This window comes from Ctenocephalides felis, unplaced genomic scaffold (genome assembly GCF_003426905.1).
Source record: "Ctenocephalides felis isolate EL2017-DRISC unplaced genomic scaffold, ASM342690v1 CF-g0.4_SCAFFOLD_03375, whole genome shotgun sequence".
NCBI classification, from domain to species: Eukaryota; Metazoa; Arthropoda; class Insecta; order Siphonaptera; family Pulicidae; genus Ctenocephalides; species Ctenocephalides felis.
In genome coordinates, this window is record NW_020539529.1 from 83148 (window position 1) to 105368 (window position 22221).

At 27.3% G+C, this 22221-nt stretch overlaps 1 protein-coding gene across 1 annotated transcript; it reads left to right on the forward strand.

The window, feature by feature from the left end:
* The first annotated feature begins 11066 nt into the window (after positions 1–11066).
* On the forward strand, positions 11067–21629 carry LOC113382232 (long-chain-fatty-acid--CoA ligase 4-like). The gene is given in 14 exon segments (XM_026620741.1): positions 11067–11089; positions 14985–15120; positions 16138–16353; positions 16854–17031; positions 17477–17728; positions 18144–18256; positions 18356–18533; positions 19230–19413; positions 19634–19731; positions 19734–19805; positions 20523–20632; positions 20700–20853; positions 21036–21320; positions 21475–21629. Coding segments are annotated over 14 exon segments (2154 nt in total).
* The last annotated feature ends 592 nt before the right edge of the window (positions 21630–22221 follow it).

Below are 22221 nucleotides of genomic sequence, written 5' to 3' on the forward strand. Positions count from 1 at the left end.
CCAATAGTTTTGATTAGTTGTAAAGATTATATTTTTTTGCTCATATAATATTGGTTATATTATGCTTAATTTATTTCCTATATACAAACATTATTTTAAAATTAAGAAATTTTTTCTTCTAAAAATCAACTTTTCGTTCGTGTACTTATCGACACGTGCTTGAACTTGGAGATGATTACTATGATGTAACCAGAAACTTGTTTCTTTCTTTGTTTTTTGTTTTTACACTCTCGGTGTTTTTCATAATGATAGGTTTTAACTATCAATAAAAAACTATAAGCATTTGTAATTATTGTCAATACAAAAAAGAATAGTATATTCATAATAAATACCCGCAAGATGATACTATGTTGTCTGTTAAAATTATATAATAATAACTTGGCTCGTGAAAAAAAGTTGTTCAAAACTCAGTATTAAACTTTTATAGTATCCCGAGAAAAAAGTTATTTATCAAAAAATATTTTTTGTAAAGTGGTTGAAAATGAACAAGTTTTAAAATCAAACTGAATTTGATATTAACCCTTTCCACTCGGATGCCATTGCTCCGGCGGAAACATACATACTAATTCCGGAATTAGCGAGTGAAAAGGATTAATAGAGATTTAAAACCCAGATTTGTTTTGTGGTACATAAAGATTTGGTTGGGAAGATATAAATTAAAATATTATATATATATTAGGTTGTCAAATATCTCCCTTCCGCTTTTTTGCCTTGGTTTATAATACAAAAAGGCCGGAAGGGAGATATTTGACAAACTTTATAATATCTGCTCAATCGTTATTTATCATACTTATTATTAAAGATACTTGAAATGTAGATTTAATGAAAATAAATAGTTTTTGAAATTCTAGAATGAATTCTATTAGAGGGTTAATATTTAGCTGTGAATATTATTTTGTAGTAATTTCCTCTTATAAATCAATGATATATAAACTGCCTCTGAATATTTATTTTGCCATTCGAATTATGTCTAAGAAAATGGGTTGCTCAAAATTATTTCATAAATTATATTTTTTTTCTTTGTTAAATTTATTTCGCCTAGTTTATTTTGAGCATTTAGTCACGTAGAACCTTTTTATTTACTACTTTCTATTCTAATTTTTATATCATTATCAATCTATATATATATATATATATATATATATATATCCTATTCTATGTCCTTCTTAATTTTTTTCTTCTTCATTTTTTTCAATTCTTGCTTTTTCATATCAAATTTCTAATTAATTCAACTTCTATCCTCATTCCATTTTTTCCCTTCATTTTTGTTTTTTAATATCAGCAAATTCTAATATTTTTCTTCTTACTGTTAATACAATTCAGCTAATACAAATTTTGTAACTCCTATTTTTCTACTTAACAAATACAATTTTATTTAATTTCAAATTAACTACACATATATTTTTCATAAATTCTAAGTCATTGACAGGATTCGATCCAAAGAACCCTGTCGTGTGAATCGAACACGCTACAAAAGTGAGCTATGCTCGTCACATAATTATACATATATTAAATAAAATTGCTGTACGTAATTTAAAATACTGCAAACGATGATAAGAGTGCATTTTAAGTACAATAGATAACACTAAAAAAGTAAAAATGTAATGTTTTTCCTCCCACGGTTATGAAGAATATGCAACGGTATTTATACCGTTGAAAAAACCACTTACCATGAAAAATCAAAGATTTATGAAATTCTAGTAATTTTGCTCTTACAAATATTAAGAACTCGATTTATTCTATTTAACTAGTGGCTGGAACTTCCCGTACCAACAATTCTTTTTTTAAAAGATTAACATTTTTGAAAAAAAATTACTCTGAAAAAATTACATTTTTGAGAAACTATACATTTTTGACAAAAATTTACTTCTTTTTGAAAAAAAAGACTTTTTGAAGAAAAATTTATTTTAAAATATTTTGAAAATTCTGAACTTTTTTCAAAGCAATCGTACTGCTTTTACTGCATAGAGACGAAATATCGAAGCGCGTGAGCGCCGCGTCGCCGTCTAACGCGTAAACATTGGTACAGAACCCATAGGAATATAAACAAAATTTATACTTATTGTTAAAATCTTTAATAAAAAATATCTAATAATTTGATGTCCATATGTCTAATGATCATTTTGACCGCCAAATGGCATTTTTTTACTTTTTTTTTAATAGATCTTCTAAACCGCTAGACCTGCCTTCATGAAAATTTGATCAGTTCTTCATCTTTTAATAAAGTAAAATATTTTTGAATTTTTAAAATCGGACGCTCCGTTCTCTTAAAAACCGTGTTACCGTTTTTGGCACTTTTTGCCCTTTTTGCCCTTTTTTTGCATGATATCTACAAAACAAATTTGAATGCTATTCATACAAAACCCTTTGTGTAAATGTGCATAATACATATGATAAAATGCATAAGGTACTTGTATTATATATAAACTGTTATACACTTATAAATTTAGTTGATTGGTTATAATTTATAGAAGATTGTATAGTAATTTAAAACTAATAAAGCCCCAAAGGAACTGCAGAAAGATTTAGCACAATCTCTACAAATTATTCATCTACAAACTGAATAACTTTGCAACATATTTTCAACCATGTAAATATCACTTAAATGGATAATTGTTAATACTGGATAAAATTGTATTGTTATAGACAACATGCAAAGGTAGTTTTATAATTTTAAAACCGTATCTTCGGAACGGCTAGACCTGCACGCCAAAAACTAATCAGCACGTCTCTTTATCAATACGAATCGAATGTTTTTTGAATTATTTAAATCGGTTGATCGGTGTTCCCGAAATCGTTGACGAAAGTTTGTATCCGCACACACACACACGCACACACATCCATTTTTTCTAAGGTATGCCAAAATATTCAGTTCTTTGAAACGTAAAGATAGATATCAAAAATTTTATTTTCGATTTTTTGCGATTAATATAACTTGCCCTACGGGAAGTTAATTAAATCTGTTCTATAAGAATATTCACCCACCTCTAGATACCTAAGTTTTCTTGATAATAACGCGATTTTTCTTAACACCAGTAGAACCGTGAGAATTATCTGTTTATAAATAAATTAGACTCATACATATGTATGTAAGCACATGCTAATGCATATGAGTATATTTATAATGATATTCATATGTAGTTAAATATTTGCGTGTTTGTATACACCTATTCGCGTACAATTATGTCGGAGACTTTGAACTCCTATCGGACTATGGCCTATCACACCATACAACATACAACTCGTCAGTATGGGTCAATCGGACCTTGGATCATATGTTTTGCTCATTCAGTTATATGATCGCCAAAACATTTTAGATATTGAATATAAGCTGCAATTGTTTATATGGTGTGCAGAACCATAGACATATTATAAAACACTTTAATTAAGGACATTGACTTGGATAAGAAATTTTGTAATTATTTTTTAAATTTGTAGTAGCCTTATTTTGCTGCAAATATTGATCACTGTTTTTTTGCACTGAAGAGGAATTAGAATTTCCAATTTGAATAATGTTCTGATCAGAAAAATCTCAATTGCATTTCCTTGGAATATGCAATTTTTTCCATATAATTATATTCCATATAATAAATGTGTGGATTAGGTTTTAAAGTGATACCCAGTGAAAATCATTTTAAGTTTGAAAATTGATCATTTGCACTGAAGATGAATTATAAATTTCCAATTGGATTAAAATAATGTGCTGATTAGAATAAATAACCTCTATTGCATTTCCTTGAAATATACTTCTTATTTTATACAATTACAGCCTGTCTGGTAAGGCATTCAGTAATTTTGGAGGCAAGTTTGTAGATACAAAATTTTAACCCTTTCTACTCGGATGCCGCCATTCCGGCGGCAAAATTCATACAAATCTCGGAATTTGCGAGTGGAAAGGGTTAAAATGCTACCCACTGGAAGTCATTTTAAGTTAGTTATAAGAAGTTTACATTACATGGCAATTTGCTAAATCAAATTAAAAACAACTAATTGTAGTAACTGCTACAATAAGCAATTGACTATGGAAAACAATTTTTTACATTAATAAGTCTATAGGGAGTTTCTTGTGTAGTCTTCTTATATGCGGATTATCAAACAAATGAGCAATTGTTGCATTAGGACGATCGTAAATTCTAGCATGGTGTCTAGTACTGGTATTTTTGATGATATCCACTACAGAAGGGATGTTGAGGTCATCATAAATGATTTTGTTGCTAACAAACCATGGGTCACCAGTAATAGATGATATTTAAGCTTAGTTTTGTACTTAGATGCATGTTTTCTGATTTCTTTACCATGAACATATTGCAGCCCTGGTGGATTAAGCAATTTCGGGCATACTTGGGCCTTTAGTATTGTTTCCAGAATTTTATTTTGTAACCTTTGCAAAATGTTTGTTGGTTTTAAGACTACTTCATAATCCAGTATTTTTTTTAGTAAGAACATATTTAGAACAGACTTCGCACCAAAAAGCCTCAATATAGTTTTTTGAAATTGAAATATGCAAATATGCATGAATTTCTGGTAAATTTAGTTATATCATATTCTTTCTGCGAGATACTGCTTTCATTATTATTTCTGATTTTTTTTTTTCAATTTTGTGTTTTTGACGAAAAATTTTTTATGCAGTATTTATGTACGTTCAATGCTAAAATGGATACCATGCATTTATTATTCATTGTTAATAGTCGTTTTTCAATTAACATTAAACATATGTTTTATCTATTCTACCGATCATTGATAAAAACAAATCTAAGTTATTAATATTTTGCTTTTAAATATTCTCATGTTTTATCTATCTAAACTAATTTTTTTTGACTGTTGATATGAACTTTCGCATAATTATCATATATTTTAAGGTTCAAAAGATGGCAAAATATTATTTATATTTTTTCCTGGTGATGGTTTATGTGATCATGTGGCGGTTTGATTTGGTAAATGTAAATTAGTGAAATTTAAATACACGCAGTTTTCGAATTTCCTCGTAGCATAGATTATTATCCTTTCTGGTATTTAAATGACCTTTTAAAAATTCTAGTTTTTCTTATGTGTGTGCTTCTGCTTTAACAAGATGAAATCTCTGTCTCTTCATATATGTTTTCTTGTGTGTATTTAAATAAAACTCGGTAATGGGTTCACGACCTTGGCTGATTCTAAAACGAATTGTTTGCTTGTAAATAAAAAATAAACCGCATTTAACTAGTATACGCATGTCTATAAATCATTTTGTTTTAAGAAAAACAACCTTGACATTGATATTTGTGGAATTGGATGTACTTAAGCCAATGCATTTCCAATTATTATCATAAGCTTTATTTATTTTCAAGACAAATGTAACAAATGTAACAAGACAGAGTACCAATAAGTATATCTAAAATTCGGATATTCTTGCATATCCGAATCTGTTATGTACAAAACTTAAACATGATATACTTTACTCGTGTAATTAGTAACTTCTCATCTTATGCAAGAGTTTTAGAAATACTATGTCAGATACATTGAACAGAGGTTACAAATTTTTATGATCATGCGACTTAAATACCACATTTATTATTGTCATACTTTTCAAAATTTACGATTCTTAGAACAATTTTTTTTTAAATTGCAAATAACAAACTGAATATGTATTTTAGTTTTGGTGATAACTCATTTTGAAAATACTGCTATCGAAATATTTTAGTTTATATAATGTGGTATGGGGTGCAAATAGTATCGTATAGAATAGCATATATGCGTCGTTATAATCGATTTGTTGACGCTGTATATATAAATATAGAAGAATATTTTAGATATAGAAAATATTAGTAAATATTTTTCTTCAATTTAAAATTTTAATCTTTTGCTAATCACAGTATTTTATAATCAAAAACTACAATTACACTATATAATACTTTAAAAACAAAATTGCATATTTTTTTGTCCATATGAGTATAAATTTTCTGATCGCTGTTAAAAAAATAAAAAAATAAAAATAAACTAAATATAAGTATAATATTTTTGTGTTATGATGTTTGTTGCAATACTCCTCCGAAACGGCTTGACCGATCTTTATGAACTTTTATAATCAAGTTCAGTTTGATTGAGAATCGGCCTAACATCTATTTTTTTATATCCCTGAGTTTTAAGCATGGGCCGTTCTTAAGATTGTTTTCAATTTTTGGATCATTTTTTCTTATTTCATTTTTTTCATTCAATAAATTTTATAATCCAGGTTACTTTGATTGAGAATTGGCTAAGATCTATTTTTTATATCCTTAAGACTTTTTTTCGGTTTTTGGACCAATTTTTCATATTTTATTTTTTTTTATAATTCGTAATTAAAAAACTTAAATATATGCCTTAAATTTTCACCCTCTTGCTACGAACTCCAATTTCGTAAGTCATTTTAGTCATCTAAAAATAAGGGTTTTGATCATATTTTATACTTTTTTTTCATTGCTTTGTTAACTACATACTGCCCCAATTTTTAATCTTCTTCGCACAAATTCCTGTTTTGTTTACAATATATAGCACCATAGAAATTTTCTAGAATCTAGAAAATACTTTACATTACAATCATGGAAAAACGTTTTCGGGGTCATCTAGTATATATATAATATATATATACTATATATATATATATATATATATATATATATATATATATATATATATATATATATATATATATATATATATATATATATATATATATATATATATATAATGGGCCATTATCTTTTATGTTTTAAATTAGCAAGTAACTTTTATGGCCCACATACAAATTACAAACCTCTGGTTGTGTGACGACCTTAAATTATTATTAGTAGCGTTTTTGTTCCAATGAGCGCTAGAATAATTTTTTCAATTTCAACATTCTTATATAAGAATACGACGTAACAAATATTAAATTATGTTTAGTGTGACTTGATTTGTTAAACAATGTGATAGTGGAATTAAATAAATATTTACTTAGTTTGTGAAAATAGTGCAAATTTATTTAAAGGATTTTGCGGTGCGAGTTCTTGAAAAGGTTAATCAAATTTTAACTATATATAATATAAATTTTAACTAACACAAGGAATATTTAATTCTGTATATTTCAGTATTTCAGTCTGTAATATTATCTTATCATTGCAAATACAACTGAAGTAATTCAAAGAATTTTGCAGCGTACCAGAATATTATATTATATACAAAATAATCACATAATTACAACAATTATAAAGTGATGTAGTAACACAGTCATTTAATAACATAGCAATATTTGAAAATTGAGTCGTTTAACATTTTGTGTGATATTTAGGGTTTTTTTACAAGCAGAAAGCTTTTATAGAAGCTTGGAAAGTCGCCATTTGATCGAGGCTAGCATTAATTATTTATTAATTAAAAAAATAAGTTTTAGTTCTATATTATAGTTATCAAAATATTGTTATACTTTACGTATCGAATTGAAGATCAACTATTGAATTGTATGCAACATTGCATGAATTTAGCACAATATCCTTTGTACACTGATAATTGTAAAATTTCTAATTTACCAAATATCTACTCAGTTGTAAAAATATAAAATATCTTATATAAAAAGGTCATAATATTGATGACTTCTAATTTGCAAATAGCAAAAATGCCGGTGAAGGGCTATTTTCTTTTAGAAACATTTCCATCTATATTTCCAAGTGAAAAACCATGTCATTACTGCTTGACATGCGAATGCAATCAAATTACGAATTTGAATTAGTATTTATAACAAAATAAATCAATTGTGAATTAAGAATGTAACATTCTGATTATGTTCCATATCCAAGAAGTTATCCTCATTCAATTATTATGTTTGCAAATCACCATTTCTCTAAAAATTTTGATCTGAGATTTACTATTCTTGATCTGACGAGAAAATTTCATTTGTAGACAATATGAACGTTACTACCGAAATAAATATAGATATTTTTCGATCAGACAAACTATTTTACAGTGAGAACGCTATGTGGGCCAGAGTCTGGTGTTTATATATGTTATTTTGGCACTATACCAAGTCGGTTTTGGTTACATTCAAATTTTCATTCTTTTTTATGCAACAATAAAATTTATTCTTTACTTTTTATTTTTTGTACTTCTATATTTTACTAAACATGTTTCTTCTTACACTGTTTGAGCTTATATACACATAATCTTTAAATTTAAAATTTTTATACTGGATATAATGATTTATTTTTTTAGTTCAAACTTAAATATGTACTTTCAATGAACTTAAATGCATATTAAAATGTGTTTGTGATTTGTATTGCTAATGAGTTATTCCTTACGAAGGCCGTAATACTGTAATTAATTTGTTAATCAACTCATAGATGATACTGTATTTATTTAATTTCTAACATTACTATAATTTGTAGGTTATTTAAATTTCTATTTAAAATTATACTTTGTGAAGCCTAAACTATTTTGTTTGTACCAATTTATATCATAAGAATTATTTCACATGGTTTGCTCGGATATTTAGCATTTTTTAATTTATCATACATTTGTTGATTTTATCTGAATGTTATGGATTCAATGGAATGAACATAAAAACAAATTTTTCAGTGTTTGTTCAAAAAAATTCTTCGATCGTGTATCATGTATAATATAACATCAATAATCATCAAGTTTGAACATATATTGAGCTTCCTTATTCATAACTTTTTTTCAGTCTTTACAAAAGGATATTATTACAAAAGAAAGTTATTATAGAATTTTGTACAAGGGAAATTATGATGTTGCTAGTATAGGGGTTCGAAAAATAAAACGTATTATGGCTGGTACCAGTATAAATTTTGATAAATGCTTGCATTTTTGACATTTATGAAGTTATTCTAAGAGTTATCTATAATAAGAGCTTTATGCCGTAATAAAATCCACCCTATACATATTTTTTAATTCTCTGAAATGGTCCTTTTGTACATGTGGATTATTTAGCCTAAAATTATAGTAATTCATCAGTTACTCCTTATTTATGTATTAAATAAAAATACTTTTTTATACTTTTTGAACATCTCTATATATATATATATATATATATATATATATATATATATATATATATATATATGACTACAGCCTCGGGCTCTGTCACATAAACTACGTTCTCTGTGCAAAATATATTATATATTTCACAAATATTTTGCTATACTCTGTTCAACAAATTAATATAAAAAAAACAAGTTAATGTATATATGATAGTGCAAAATTGTGTTCCTTGCACTAGCTACTGATGTAAGACCATATTTATATCCACTGATGATGACATAAAATACTATGTCGAAACGTTTGGAAAAATTAAAGATTAACTTCTAAATCTTTGCCTTTTATTTGATGTATGCCCTTGAAGAACTTACTATATATATATATATATATATATATATATATATATATATATATATATATATATAGAAATATGGACAAACAATACTCTTTTTTGCACTAATTTATTAAATAATAATTTTACAAACGTTTCGAGACTAGGTTAGTCTCATCATCAGTGTGTTATAATTTAAAATCTAAAACAAGGAAATCTAAATTAGCATTATGTGTTATCCGTTACAAGTCCTTTTACAGTAAAAGGAAAGGAACACATAATGCTAATTTAGATTTCCATATTTTAGATTTTAAATTATAACACACTGATGAGACAAACAGTCTCGAAACGTTTGTAAAATTATTATTTAATAAATTAGTGCAAAAAGATTGTTATTTGTTCATATTTCTAAATTAATAGCTATCCACTCAGAATACATTTGTTATTTATATATATATATATATATATATATATATTAGGGTGGTCCTTAATATGGATGTTTTTGAATTTCTTTGCTCCCAGTGGCTCAAATGCTTCCAAATTGATAAAAAAAACTCTGAAAGTTTTAAGTCTTAATATTAACTTTAAGATAGTTAAGATAGCTTTGAAGATATATTCGTCAAAATATTAATAAAGTAATTTGATAATATGCATTGAACTTCAGTTGCTTCAGAACTAAAAATTGGCAAAGACGAATTTTTTTAAAATTATGTAACTTATATGAACCTACTAAACGTTATAATTCAAGGCTTATAGATTATAAAAATAGAATAAAATCAATATAATATTATCGAATTTGATATAAATTGAACATACCAAAATCATCAGAAAATTATGCACTAAATGCTCTCTATTTAATTTAATAAAGATGAGATAAGAAGTATAGAAAAAGGATTATATGAAGAAGAAGATAGTATGAAATTGAAGATTGTATAGAATAATGTAGGTGGCTAAATAAATGCTCGAGTAAGCGAGGCCAATAAAATAATAAATAAAAAAAAATATTTGTTTAAAATGCAATTTTTAAATGACAATGTAAGGGAAACTATGGTGACACAGTTGACTGTCTTACGTTTTTTAATAATAATATTTTTAAGAGATACCTTTAAGTATCAAAGTAAACATTTCACATTGCTACTGAATTAAGAAAACGGAAATATATTGTTTATAAATTTCTAACCATGGTAAAAATGAGGTGATGTGAATGGAAATGGAAACCCCAAAATTATCTCCTTATTTTACATCCTCCGTTTTAAGTTATAAGTGTATATGATGACGTATGTGTATGTAAAGTATGTATGTACAAATAAATGTATGTATAAATGAGTGTATATTAAATATATATATTATATATATATATGTGTGTGTGTATATGTGTATGTGCGTGTGTACGTCGTATTATTTATAAGACAAAGTCTAGACTTAAATTACTTTCGTTCATTAACATTTTCTTACTTTTTTATTTACTTTAGAGTTTTTAAATAATTTAATTTTCCTAATTAAAAATATGGACCAATGTCAATATAGTTTTTGTGTATTCAATAAATTTACTTTCATTCGTTTTTCGTTTACATTATTTCATTTCTTCAGCCACATATATATTGTATCCGTTCAGTTGTTTCATGTAGTTTTTCGTAACATATATGCATTTATATTATTCATTGGTGTAATGCTATGTATTTCATTGTTTGAAGGGTTTGTTCTAACATATATTTGTGTATTTTTTTCAGCAGTTATAAAATAAATTTGAATCATGTTCGTGGACGATCCAGCCAAGTGAGTTCTTTTCATTTTTTCATATATTCATGTATTTGCATGTTCATAAATTGTTTTCATTCACGTGACGGTTTCATTGTCTTGCAAAGTGTATGTTTGATTCAATCTTAAAAGCATTGTCTTCTGGCGAATGAAATTTTGTTATGTCAGCTTTTTCGCCACAAAAATTGATAATCGAATCGTCACAATGTATGCATTATTTATAAGACACATATTTTGCTTTTGTAGAATAATATTGAAATTGCGAACAATGTCGGTATTGCAAACAGTTTGTAATGATTTTCCTGTCTGATCCACATTGAGAAATGGAATTCAGTCTTTGTACATAATTTGCTATGAAAAGATATAGCACGTTTGATACATTGCTTGGAATAATATACATCATACAAACTATATAAATATATGCTAAAATAAGTGAAAATTAAGTGCAATTATAAAAATATAATAGTTTTACACGATCAAGTTTTAGCCTGGTTTGAAATACGCTTGGTAGAATTGATGTTGTTCAAATATAGTGTTAATTGCATGGCTTACATTCGAAATTATATAAACAATTGATTAGTATAGTACATAATAGCAATCACAACAGTTTTGTTGTGTGTTCGCAAACTGTACACTACAACTTTTTCTGAGAAACTTTTTGCAATAGAATAAGAGCCAAAGTAAACATTTCTTGAATTTAAAGTATCAATGGCCGTTGAGAGTTTCAATTTTTTCGATTGAAACAATTTTAATTTTTTTATAAAGTGTCTCTCCTTTTGTCTCATAATTATCATTGCATTACACGTAGAATAGATTAACACCTGCATTTTTATTTTGATAAAATTGTTACTGAAACTAGTAGTAGTAGCTAAATTCAAGACTGTGACTTTTTATGAAGGTTGATGTAATCTCTATTTTTTGAAAATACTTAAAATTTATCTTTATAGTTTTTATTTTTACTGAATCTATGAGGAATTAGTAATAGAAATTATATGATTACCAATAAAATCGAAATTTCAACTAGGCATCGCTTGTGCTTCCAGCTGCACATAATTTAGATAAATTTATTTGCATGCATATGCGTTGTTATTAGTATTAATATTGATTAGGAGCGTGACCTAAATTATGATTAAGTAATTTTTTCTCAATTTTGAAAAAAGTTTCATTCAAACAATAGTACATACAAATGTCGGAAACAATCCTTGTTCCTTTTATATGTATGTACCTAATTGTTTTTTATGCATGTACATCTAAGCACATAAGTTTTTGTTTGTCATTGTACTTTCGAATATTAGATGAAACGTATGAACATAAAAAAATTTATGAATACTTACTCTACCTACTTCATATTTACATCTCAACTTATAATAAAGTTTCAAAAAGAGTGCACTGTGGTGAGTGGTATGTGCACTCTAAAACAAAAGAAATAAATTTATGTTGTATCGTTAGAATTACTGACTTTAATATGTTTGGTATCAACGAATGATATAATATATTTTATATTAAATATTATTTTAATATACAAGATTATCAAAATTATACGTAGAAAAGTCCAAGATCTTTTAAACATATTACTGCTACCTAATTTAGTTTTTGTTAATGCTTTACAATTGTATGTAATTTGATATACAATGCAGAATTTATATAATTAAATTAGGTACATATTTACATATTTATTCAAAAGGCAAATAAGCAGTTTACCTTTATTTCAATGAATTAAGAAATTCACATATGTACAGGTATTATGAATGAAGTGATAGTCTTTAAACTAAATACTTCGGGATCATGTTTATAAATCTTATGTGTTTCTATTTACGAGTAAGGTTTCTGATTTCAGATCCAAAGTTCAAACATTCAAACGATTAGATAGAATAGGAAGGCTTTTTTTATCTTATTGAGATAATTAAACACTTATGATAAGGTAACCTGGATACTCATCTGAAATAGTGACCATTTCAGTAGGTAGTCAGTGATATGAGTGATTAGTGATTTTTATATTGCGTGCGTTATTTTTGGAAATAGTTATATAATGGTCAAGTATGTTACACATTTAATATATTTGCAATTGCTAGACGATATCAAAGTAAAAAATCGAGCCTTATTTTCATATAATATTTATATCCAAAATTTGAAAATATGGGTTTAAAGAGAATATCACGCTTTTGGCATATAATTTTACATTATTTTTAGTGCTATTATGAAAATCGAACTTCCAACAAATTGAAATTGTGCGACAAAATAAAAAAGTGTTGTTTTTCAATTTTATTTTTTAAATCGTTATTTTCAATTCGTTTTTGGTGATTTTTTCTTACTTTTGCTATCTCATTTTTTTCAGATTTTCATATCAGATTTCATTTATCATTTATAATTCTGAATAAAATTCTCTATTTTGCTTTTTTTTTTAATATAAAGATGAAATGTGTGTAATTTTTCGATTAGTTTTTTATACTTTTGAGACTTGCTTCAATTTCGTCAATTTATTGAAAGATAATTTCAATAGCAATTACAAACACGTATTATTTTACCGTTTTTGATTAAAAAAATCAAGCTGCTTACGATAAAATTGCTTGCATGTAAATGGTTATGAAAATTTATTTGCTAAATATAAATTTGTAGTTACTATTATATAAAATGAATGAACGTATACTTATTATGTCTTTCGTGACTGTATCGGATGGTTGAATTTACTATTACCTTCAATTGCAATTACAGCAGTTAAATTTGCTGATTAAAATATTTTCGTTTTCATTTAATCAAATTCCACGATTTTTATAACTCTTGTTTGTTTCAATCACAGACCTATGGGCTACGCTTGCCAAATAAAAATTTAAAATGTGTAGATCGAGTAATCTTAAAGCTTTTACTTTTAATTAATTTTATAATTTATTAAAAAAAAGTCTTTTTGTGCGCAAAAATTTTACTATTTCTGTAAGTTTCTGTAAGATTTTCGTATAACTGCGCAGAAATCGATGCACTGACGCTATGCTGCAAAAAGTTTAAATTCTTAAAAGTTCGTACATCTTTGAAACATTGTAAACAAATATATGAGACCTAAATAATGTAATTGCCAAAATAATTTTAGTAATAATTTTAATAAAATAAATATGATATAATTTAATGCATATGCACATGTTATATATTAAAGCTGATATTTTAAGTTATTTCCAATTAATGTCGCCGCTCGCCGTATACATGAAAACATATTGAATATTTATTTCTAACGATTGTATTTATGCAGAATTTAATCTAATCAATGTTTAAAATTGCTAGGTTTTTCATATTAATGGGCATTCTTATCTTTACCAATTAAATAAACGTCGCAGCAATTGCTAATGTAACATTTAAATTTATTTTCCTTTACTGATATTTAATAGTATTAAATAATAACGTTAATTGCTATAGCTATTATATGTATATTTTTAAACAAAATGGAATAATGGCAGAGAAGTTGATATTTAATTATAAATTGAGAGAAGTTGACACTCAATTTAATTGATTAAACTTATTGTATATTGTATTTATTCTACAATAATGCTAAATTCACTATACATTTTGCTTGATTACAAACATTAATGATGTGACAAACAATTTTTATTTTTGTAATTTTAGTTGCACAAAAATAGCAAATGCATAATAATTGGTTGTCTAAGAATGTTAGAACGACAATAACACTACTTTTCAGCCCGATTACGTTATGATATTCTACTAAGATTTAACGCTTGTTTACTTAAAACTAACAAATTATTAAATTAGTACTCATGCGCAATTCTTGAGTATTTTGTCTCTTTAAAAATCTGCTAATTAGAGGCACATCGTTATTGCTCTCAAAGCTAATATTACTAAATGTCTGTCTCATGACTAAGGAAATCATCGTAATGTCAAATTAATCAAACATATGTTTTATGAATTTTAGCATGGACTCCGTGTGGGTGTCTTCCGCCATGGGTGCCCTCAAGGCATTGGCACTGGTTTGTGATATAATAACATTTCCAGTATATTTGGTTCTTCAACAACCATGGAAACAAAGGCAACTCGCCAAAAGGCCAAAGGTAAACGAAAGGGAGAAATAATATTAACTTGTTAGTAGTATACGCCATAGGTTTCCAAACTTTTTTGTGACGTGGACTCCTTGGACTTCGTCATGGACCCACTATTTACTAGATATAGATTTGTTCTTATAATTTTTTAACTGTGCTAAGTTTATTATAAAATATTTGAAGTAAAATCACATGTTACTTAGGCACATTTATCAATTAAATATAAAATAATAATAAAAATAAAGTACATGTTTAATTATCAACATTTGGCAAAAATTTTGTGAAGTTTAAACTTACATCTCGCGGCTAATGATGTCATATATACATGTTTTTTTTTTTAGTAAAACTTCTTTAGGCGCAACTAGGGTGTAAATCCGTACGAATGCAACGGAAATGCGTTACGACAGAACTGTACGTCATTCGCTATCGATGAAATCATTTCAATACGGGTCGATTGTGATTAGTCGTCGTGTATGTGAATAAAGATCTGTCGTTGTACGCGTACCGATAGCAACAAGGAAATTTGCATTGATAAATAAACGTTTTAAAGTTACATCGTAGTACAAATCTTGATTTAATGAAAAATGCCTGAATCAGAAGAATATTTTACCCTGTTCCTTGAAAATTATTAAAATGGAAAATATTTTTTAGGCAAGATAGATATTACAGTTGTTCAAAGAATGAGATTATATTGCCACAATATAACAGCACAAATGTTTAAACTGACCATTTTCGCGTGGTTTATTTTTTAAAATTTTAATCCAAATCGGCATTTTGCTCGAACGTGTATTCTAATACTAATAAAAATTTCACTCTGGATTTTTTTTTTAAATATGTACTTTGTAATAGCGATGTTATCTGATTTGTAGAGTAGTTTACTGTAGTAGTCTACGTAGTTTCTGTTTATGACAAATGCATATTTCTCTGAATACTTTGAGAGAAATATTTTCTCATTTTTCTCAATTATTATGCAAAATATTTTCCGGTATTCTAATATTTTCATCACTGTTATATTTGATTTTTTATTAGGCAAAACAAGTGCACATGGATGAAAATAGTGTCACATACAGAGCAGTGGGAGAGCCCAGGTCACATCATGTTCGGCTGCTCCGGGAAGGAGTGGACACTTTAGAAAAAATGTTTAAATTTGTTGCAAAGACGCATGGTAATAAAAGATGTTTAGGTACTAGAGAAATTTTGGGCGAAGAGGATGAAACGCAACCCAACGGCCGAGTTTTCAAGAAGGTAACTAAATAATTTTTGCACTCTCAATTTAGTACTACTTTTCTTTATTTATCTTCCGACTTCAAATATTGCATACCCAATACGCAATATCTCAATTCAGTCAATTATGTCAAATGTGATAACACTTATTTGTTATCTAACCCTTTCCACTCGCTAAATGCAGTTTTAATACGTATTTTGCCGTCGGAGCGTTGGCATCTGAGTGGAAAGGGTTAAATTCAAAACAACTACGCAATTGGTAGTTTGTACCACCAGGTAAGAATAGTTTTGGTATATATTTTTTAATACGTTCTAACGGTTATTATAGAATCATTTTGATTATTGCATTAAAAAAAAGTTTGCTTCATTCCTTGAAGTTTAATAAATGTTTGTAAAAAGTTCTTTACATGCAACATACACACTCTATTACTTACATATATATATTTTTTAAATTCTGATTTTGAAAAAATACAATATTTTTTAATGGTTTTCATAAATAATGGTGATAAACTTTATTTCAGTATAATATGGGTGATTATAAATGGAAAAGTTTTAGTGAAGTGGATCATCTCGCTACATCTTTTGGCAAAGGTTTGAGAGAATTAGGAAACAAACCACGGGAAAATGTCGTTATTTTTGCTGAAACAAGAGCGGAATGGATGATATCTGCACATGGTTGTTTTAAGCAAAGCATTCCTGGTAAGTATATTTATAATTCACAACTTAAAAATCTGAATACAACTTCGGATTTTAGAGTCGGTAAATTTTTTGAGTCAAATTGGAGATGCAACTCGCGAGATATAAATTTTAGTGAAAAAATGACTGAAATGTGGAAGAGATTGGGAAGGAATATGTTTTGATTCGAGTCAAATAAAAAAAATGAATAAAGTTTTACACAAATTAATTAAATAATTTAGCGTTTATACTATCATGATGCACATGCCAATTATTTACTTATATAATGCCAGATTAAAATATAATTTAATAGTTCAATTATGTATGGTGTACTATATATGTATGTTTGATATTCCAAAGAATTGCATTTTAAGTTAATTAAAACCCTAGTTGTTCTTGAGAGAGAATATTTTTTTTTGTTTTGGTTATATTTAATCCAAAAGAAATTCATAAAAAATCTATTCTACAGTTGTCACAATCTATGCAACTCTGGGTGACGAAGCAATCATTCACGGAATTAATGAAACGGAAGTTACTACTGTGATAACCACGCATGATTTATTGCCAAAGTTCAAAAAGCTGCTAGCTAAAACTCCCAAAGTCAAAACACTGATATATATGGAAGATCAGTTAAAACCAACTGATACGACCGGCTATAAGGAAAATACTAATATAATCTCATATACTGAAGTTGTCAAGCTTGGATCACAAAGTACTCATGGTAAATAGAACATAAACAAACAGCTTTTTATCTAAAGCTGGTCATCTAGTAATCTGGATTACTATTTACTGTTTACTGAGAAATAAACCTATTAAGTGTTTTTTTAATTTTAATGTATAGATACTACGTGTTTTTCATTTTAATGTATAGGAACCAAGGTATATGACGAATGATCTACGAAGTGTGATCAACAATAACCTCTATAATTAAATCTTTGATAGCTAGAACAGATTAATTTCAATTATTCAATAGGCTATCAGGTATTGGCCAAATAATATGTAATACAGCTGTGATAATCAAAAAGCAAATTTATATAAACTGATAGATAAATGATCACAATAAATAAAAATAAATTTTCCATAAATAAATTAAAACTCGTATTAATTATTACCAATTACTTTTTATACATTTACAGAATGCTGTAGCCCAAACACAAAGGATACTGCAATTATCATGTACACATCTGGTTCTACTGGTGTGCCTAAAGGTGTCATACTTTCACACGGAAATTTAATTGCTACTATTAAGGTATAACAGATTGTTTGAATCAATATGTTTATTGCAATAATTTAATTTATACTATGTCAATATTTCAGTTATAATAATTTTTGTTTATGAATTATCCAGGCCTTTTGTGATGTGGTCGATATTTATCCTGATGATGTATTGCTTGGTTTTCTACCTCTGGCACATGTATTCGAACTTTTGGCGGAATCCGTCTGTCTTTTAACTGGTGTACCAATTGGATATTCAACTCCATTGACTATGATTGACTCGAGTAGTAAAATCAAGAGAGGCACTAAAGGTAAGGTTAATATATAATATTTTTGTCTATGATTTAGATATATCATATTCTTTCATTTTTTATATCTAATATTTTTTTTATTTATATAATTGTTGTTAAAATTTATTGATTCGAAATTTGAGTACTTGCTTAAACCATAAACCATCCACATATTTATTAAATTCCCTATGGAGTAGTTTGTTTTCGGGGAAAAAATCTATTTACTTTTTTTTTTTCTCGACGTTTCAAGTCGTTCTGAATCGAATATAACCAAATTTGAAGAAAGCGTGTGCGTATGCGCAGGTATGCAAGTCATTTTTGACCTTACGAGTACATTTTTGGGTGTTTTGCAGATATATCTACTAATTACCGTTGGCGTCCACACTTACATAAAATACATTTTTAGAACCCGAATTACTTGAAATGAAATGTGGTACAAAAAATAATTTCATTTATACAATTACAGCTATTATAAGAATGACAATTTGAAAGATATTAATTGGAAATCGTATTTATTATTATATTTTAGTGAAAGCAAAAATGTTATTTTCGAAATAAACAGTTGACCATTTTAGCTAAATAGCAACTTGCCTTAAAACAAAATGCTAATTTTATTGCAACTCTTTACTTTTGTCAAAAATGTTTCAAAGCTATGTTCATTGATATAAATCAAAACTTAAATTTAATATGTAAAAATGTTATTTTAAATATTTTCAGGAGATGCCAGTGTTTTGCATCCAACTTGTATGACTGCGGTTCCATTAATTCTGGACAGGATATCAAAAGGCATAGCAGAAAAAGTCAATAAAAATAGTTCATTTGCAAAAAGTTTATTCAGATTTGCATATGATTATAAGAGTAAATGGGTTCGACGAGGCTATTCAACTCCAATTGTTGACAAGTTAGTATTCAACAAAAGTTTCAAGAATTTGAATTATCATTTTGTAAAATGCAAAAGTATATTCACAAAATTATAATCTAAAAATTCACAATGCATATATATGATACATCATTATGATCATATCCTCATTTCACTATTTTTATTATAATTCCAATTTATTTTTATCAATTTAATTCTCATAATGTTCTAATTTTAATTATATTTATTTCTTGGAATGCAGATTGATATTTAGCAAAGTCACTTCTCTTTTGGGAGGTCGTGTACGCTTAATTTTATCTGGAGGCGCCCCTCTATCACCAGATACTCATGAACAGATAAAAATATTTTATGTGCAAATGTTATTCAAGGATATGGACTTACAGAAACTACTTCTTGTGCTACTGTTATGGACAGTAAGTTATTATTAACTTGCTATGAATTAACACATAATTTTATTACAAATAACTTCGTAAATATTTCATTGAGCATGAAAGAAAAATTTTCATCAAGTAATATAGCCTAATCATATATAGTGACACTGCGACATACAAAATGTTGAATCTCACGAATCTCAAAGCATTTTTTCTCATGAAATGCCATTAATGCGTTCCAACACTGTTTTTTGTTAAGTTGTTTGAATATTAAAAATAAATTTACCATATTGATTACTAATGGCTATAAAAGTTAATAATATTTGTAAACTAAAACTTTTTGTAAACTACTGCACTGTACATTAATATTAATTACTGTTAATCTGCTAGCTGTTAATAACTATTAATGTATAGTCAAAACTTTTAACATTAAAATAATCCTCGATATATTCGCATAGGCAAATCGGTACTGCACAATTCATATATGTTAATATATAATTTAAATGACTGACCATAAATAATTTACCATCATAAAACAACCAAAATATTTCTATGACAGGGAAATCATTGTTTCAAGAAATTTTTATATGTTTATTAACATTTTTCAAGAAAACTCTTACTCTCTCGAAGCTCGTATCACAAGTTTTCGCTAGTATGTCGAAGCAACAAACCGCTCCTGTAGCGGCTCGTATGTCGGGTCATTCGTAAGTCGGGGTACTACTGCATGTGTATTGTATATTTTAATTTTTGTTATTTCAGAATATGATATGAGCATGGGCAGAGCAGGTGCACCAACCACAATGTGTGATATAAAATTAATAAATTGGATTGATGGCAATTACAGAGTCACAAATAAACCTCATCCTCAGGTACATCAAAGTTATGGCGGTATTTTTTTTTTCAAACATGTAATGTAATTATTTTCTTTATTTGCAGGGCGAAATTGTCATAGGTGGGGAAAATGTTTCGGAAGGTTACTACAAACTTCCTGGAAAGACACAAGAAGATTTCTATGATGAAGAAGGGAAGAGATGGTTTAAGACTGGTGATATTGGTGAATTCCATGCTGATGGCGTTTTAAAAATTATTGGTGAGAAATAATATTTAATATAGAATATTTTATATAGATAATATTATATTTAATATAGAATATAATAGAATGTGTAATATAGAATATTTTGGTTTTAAGTAGAAATTACAGCGTAGTAATTATATCCAATTTAGGAAATAATTTTGGTTGGTTCAAACTATAACTTATTATTAAATTTTCAGATCGCAAGAAAGATTTGGTCAAGCTTCAAGCTGGTGAATATGTTTCTTTAGGCAAAGTAGAGGCAGAATTGAAAACATGCCCAGTTGTAGAAAATATTTGCGTATATGGGGACTCTACCAAACAGTATACAGTTGCTTTGGTTGTACCTAATCCCAAACAATTGCAAGATTTGGCTTTGAGATCTGGTTTAGAAGGTGGTGATGGAATGGAGTTCGAAGAGCTTTGCACTAGCCCAGCTATTGAGAGGGCAGTGGTTAAGGAATTAGCAGAACATGGAAAGAAATGCAAGTTCTCTAAACAAATTTAAAGGATTAAGTTAATTTTAATAAAATACATTATTTTGATATAAGGAGTTCAGATTAATAGATGTTTTTCAGCAATCAGCAATGATAAGATTTTTTAAGGTGATCATTTTTAACTTGTAATATTTGATTGCAGGTAAATTGGAAAAGTTTGAAGTGCCTGCAGCTGTAAAATTATGCACAGAAGTCTGGAGCCCAGACATGGGTCTTGTGACAGCTGCATTTAAATTAAAACGAAAGGATATTCAAGAACGTTATCAAGGGGATATCAACAGAATGTATGCCTCATAGTGGTAAGAGGACTATAGATATGCTTATCCATAGACAAAAGAAGAGTATATGGTTATCCTACAGTAGAGAGAGGTATAAAACTGTGTATATGATTCATTTTTATTCTAATTATTAGAGAAACTTAAGTATCACAAAAACATGCCTTTATTAATAATTCTTTCATACAGAAAAGTTTGTGTTGTTAGTGCATTAGATTCGATTTGTGATTCAAAAACATTTTTGGTTGCACTTCTAACTCACTTTAAAGAGACGAAAGTTGTGCTCTCTTTGGCAGTATTAATGTTAATTTTTTAAGTAATATGTTCATAGAAATTCATTTTGCTGTGTATATATATATATATATATATATATATATATATTCATTTAGAAATATGAACAAACAACACTCTTTTTTGCACTTATTTATTAAATAATACGTAGTACGCGGCATACATCATCACGTCATCGTTCATTTATGTTATTATTTTTGTATTACTGTTTTAATTTAATTTTTATTTCAACTTTTTTCATTTTATATTCAATGTATTGCATTTTTTGGTTTTTTGTATTTTTTTTGCTCTTATCAATTTTGTAAATAAGACATTAAAGTCTT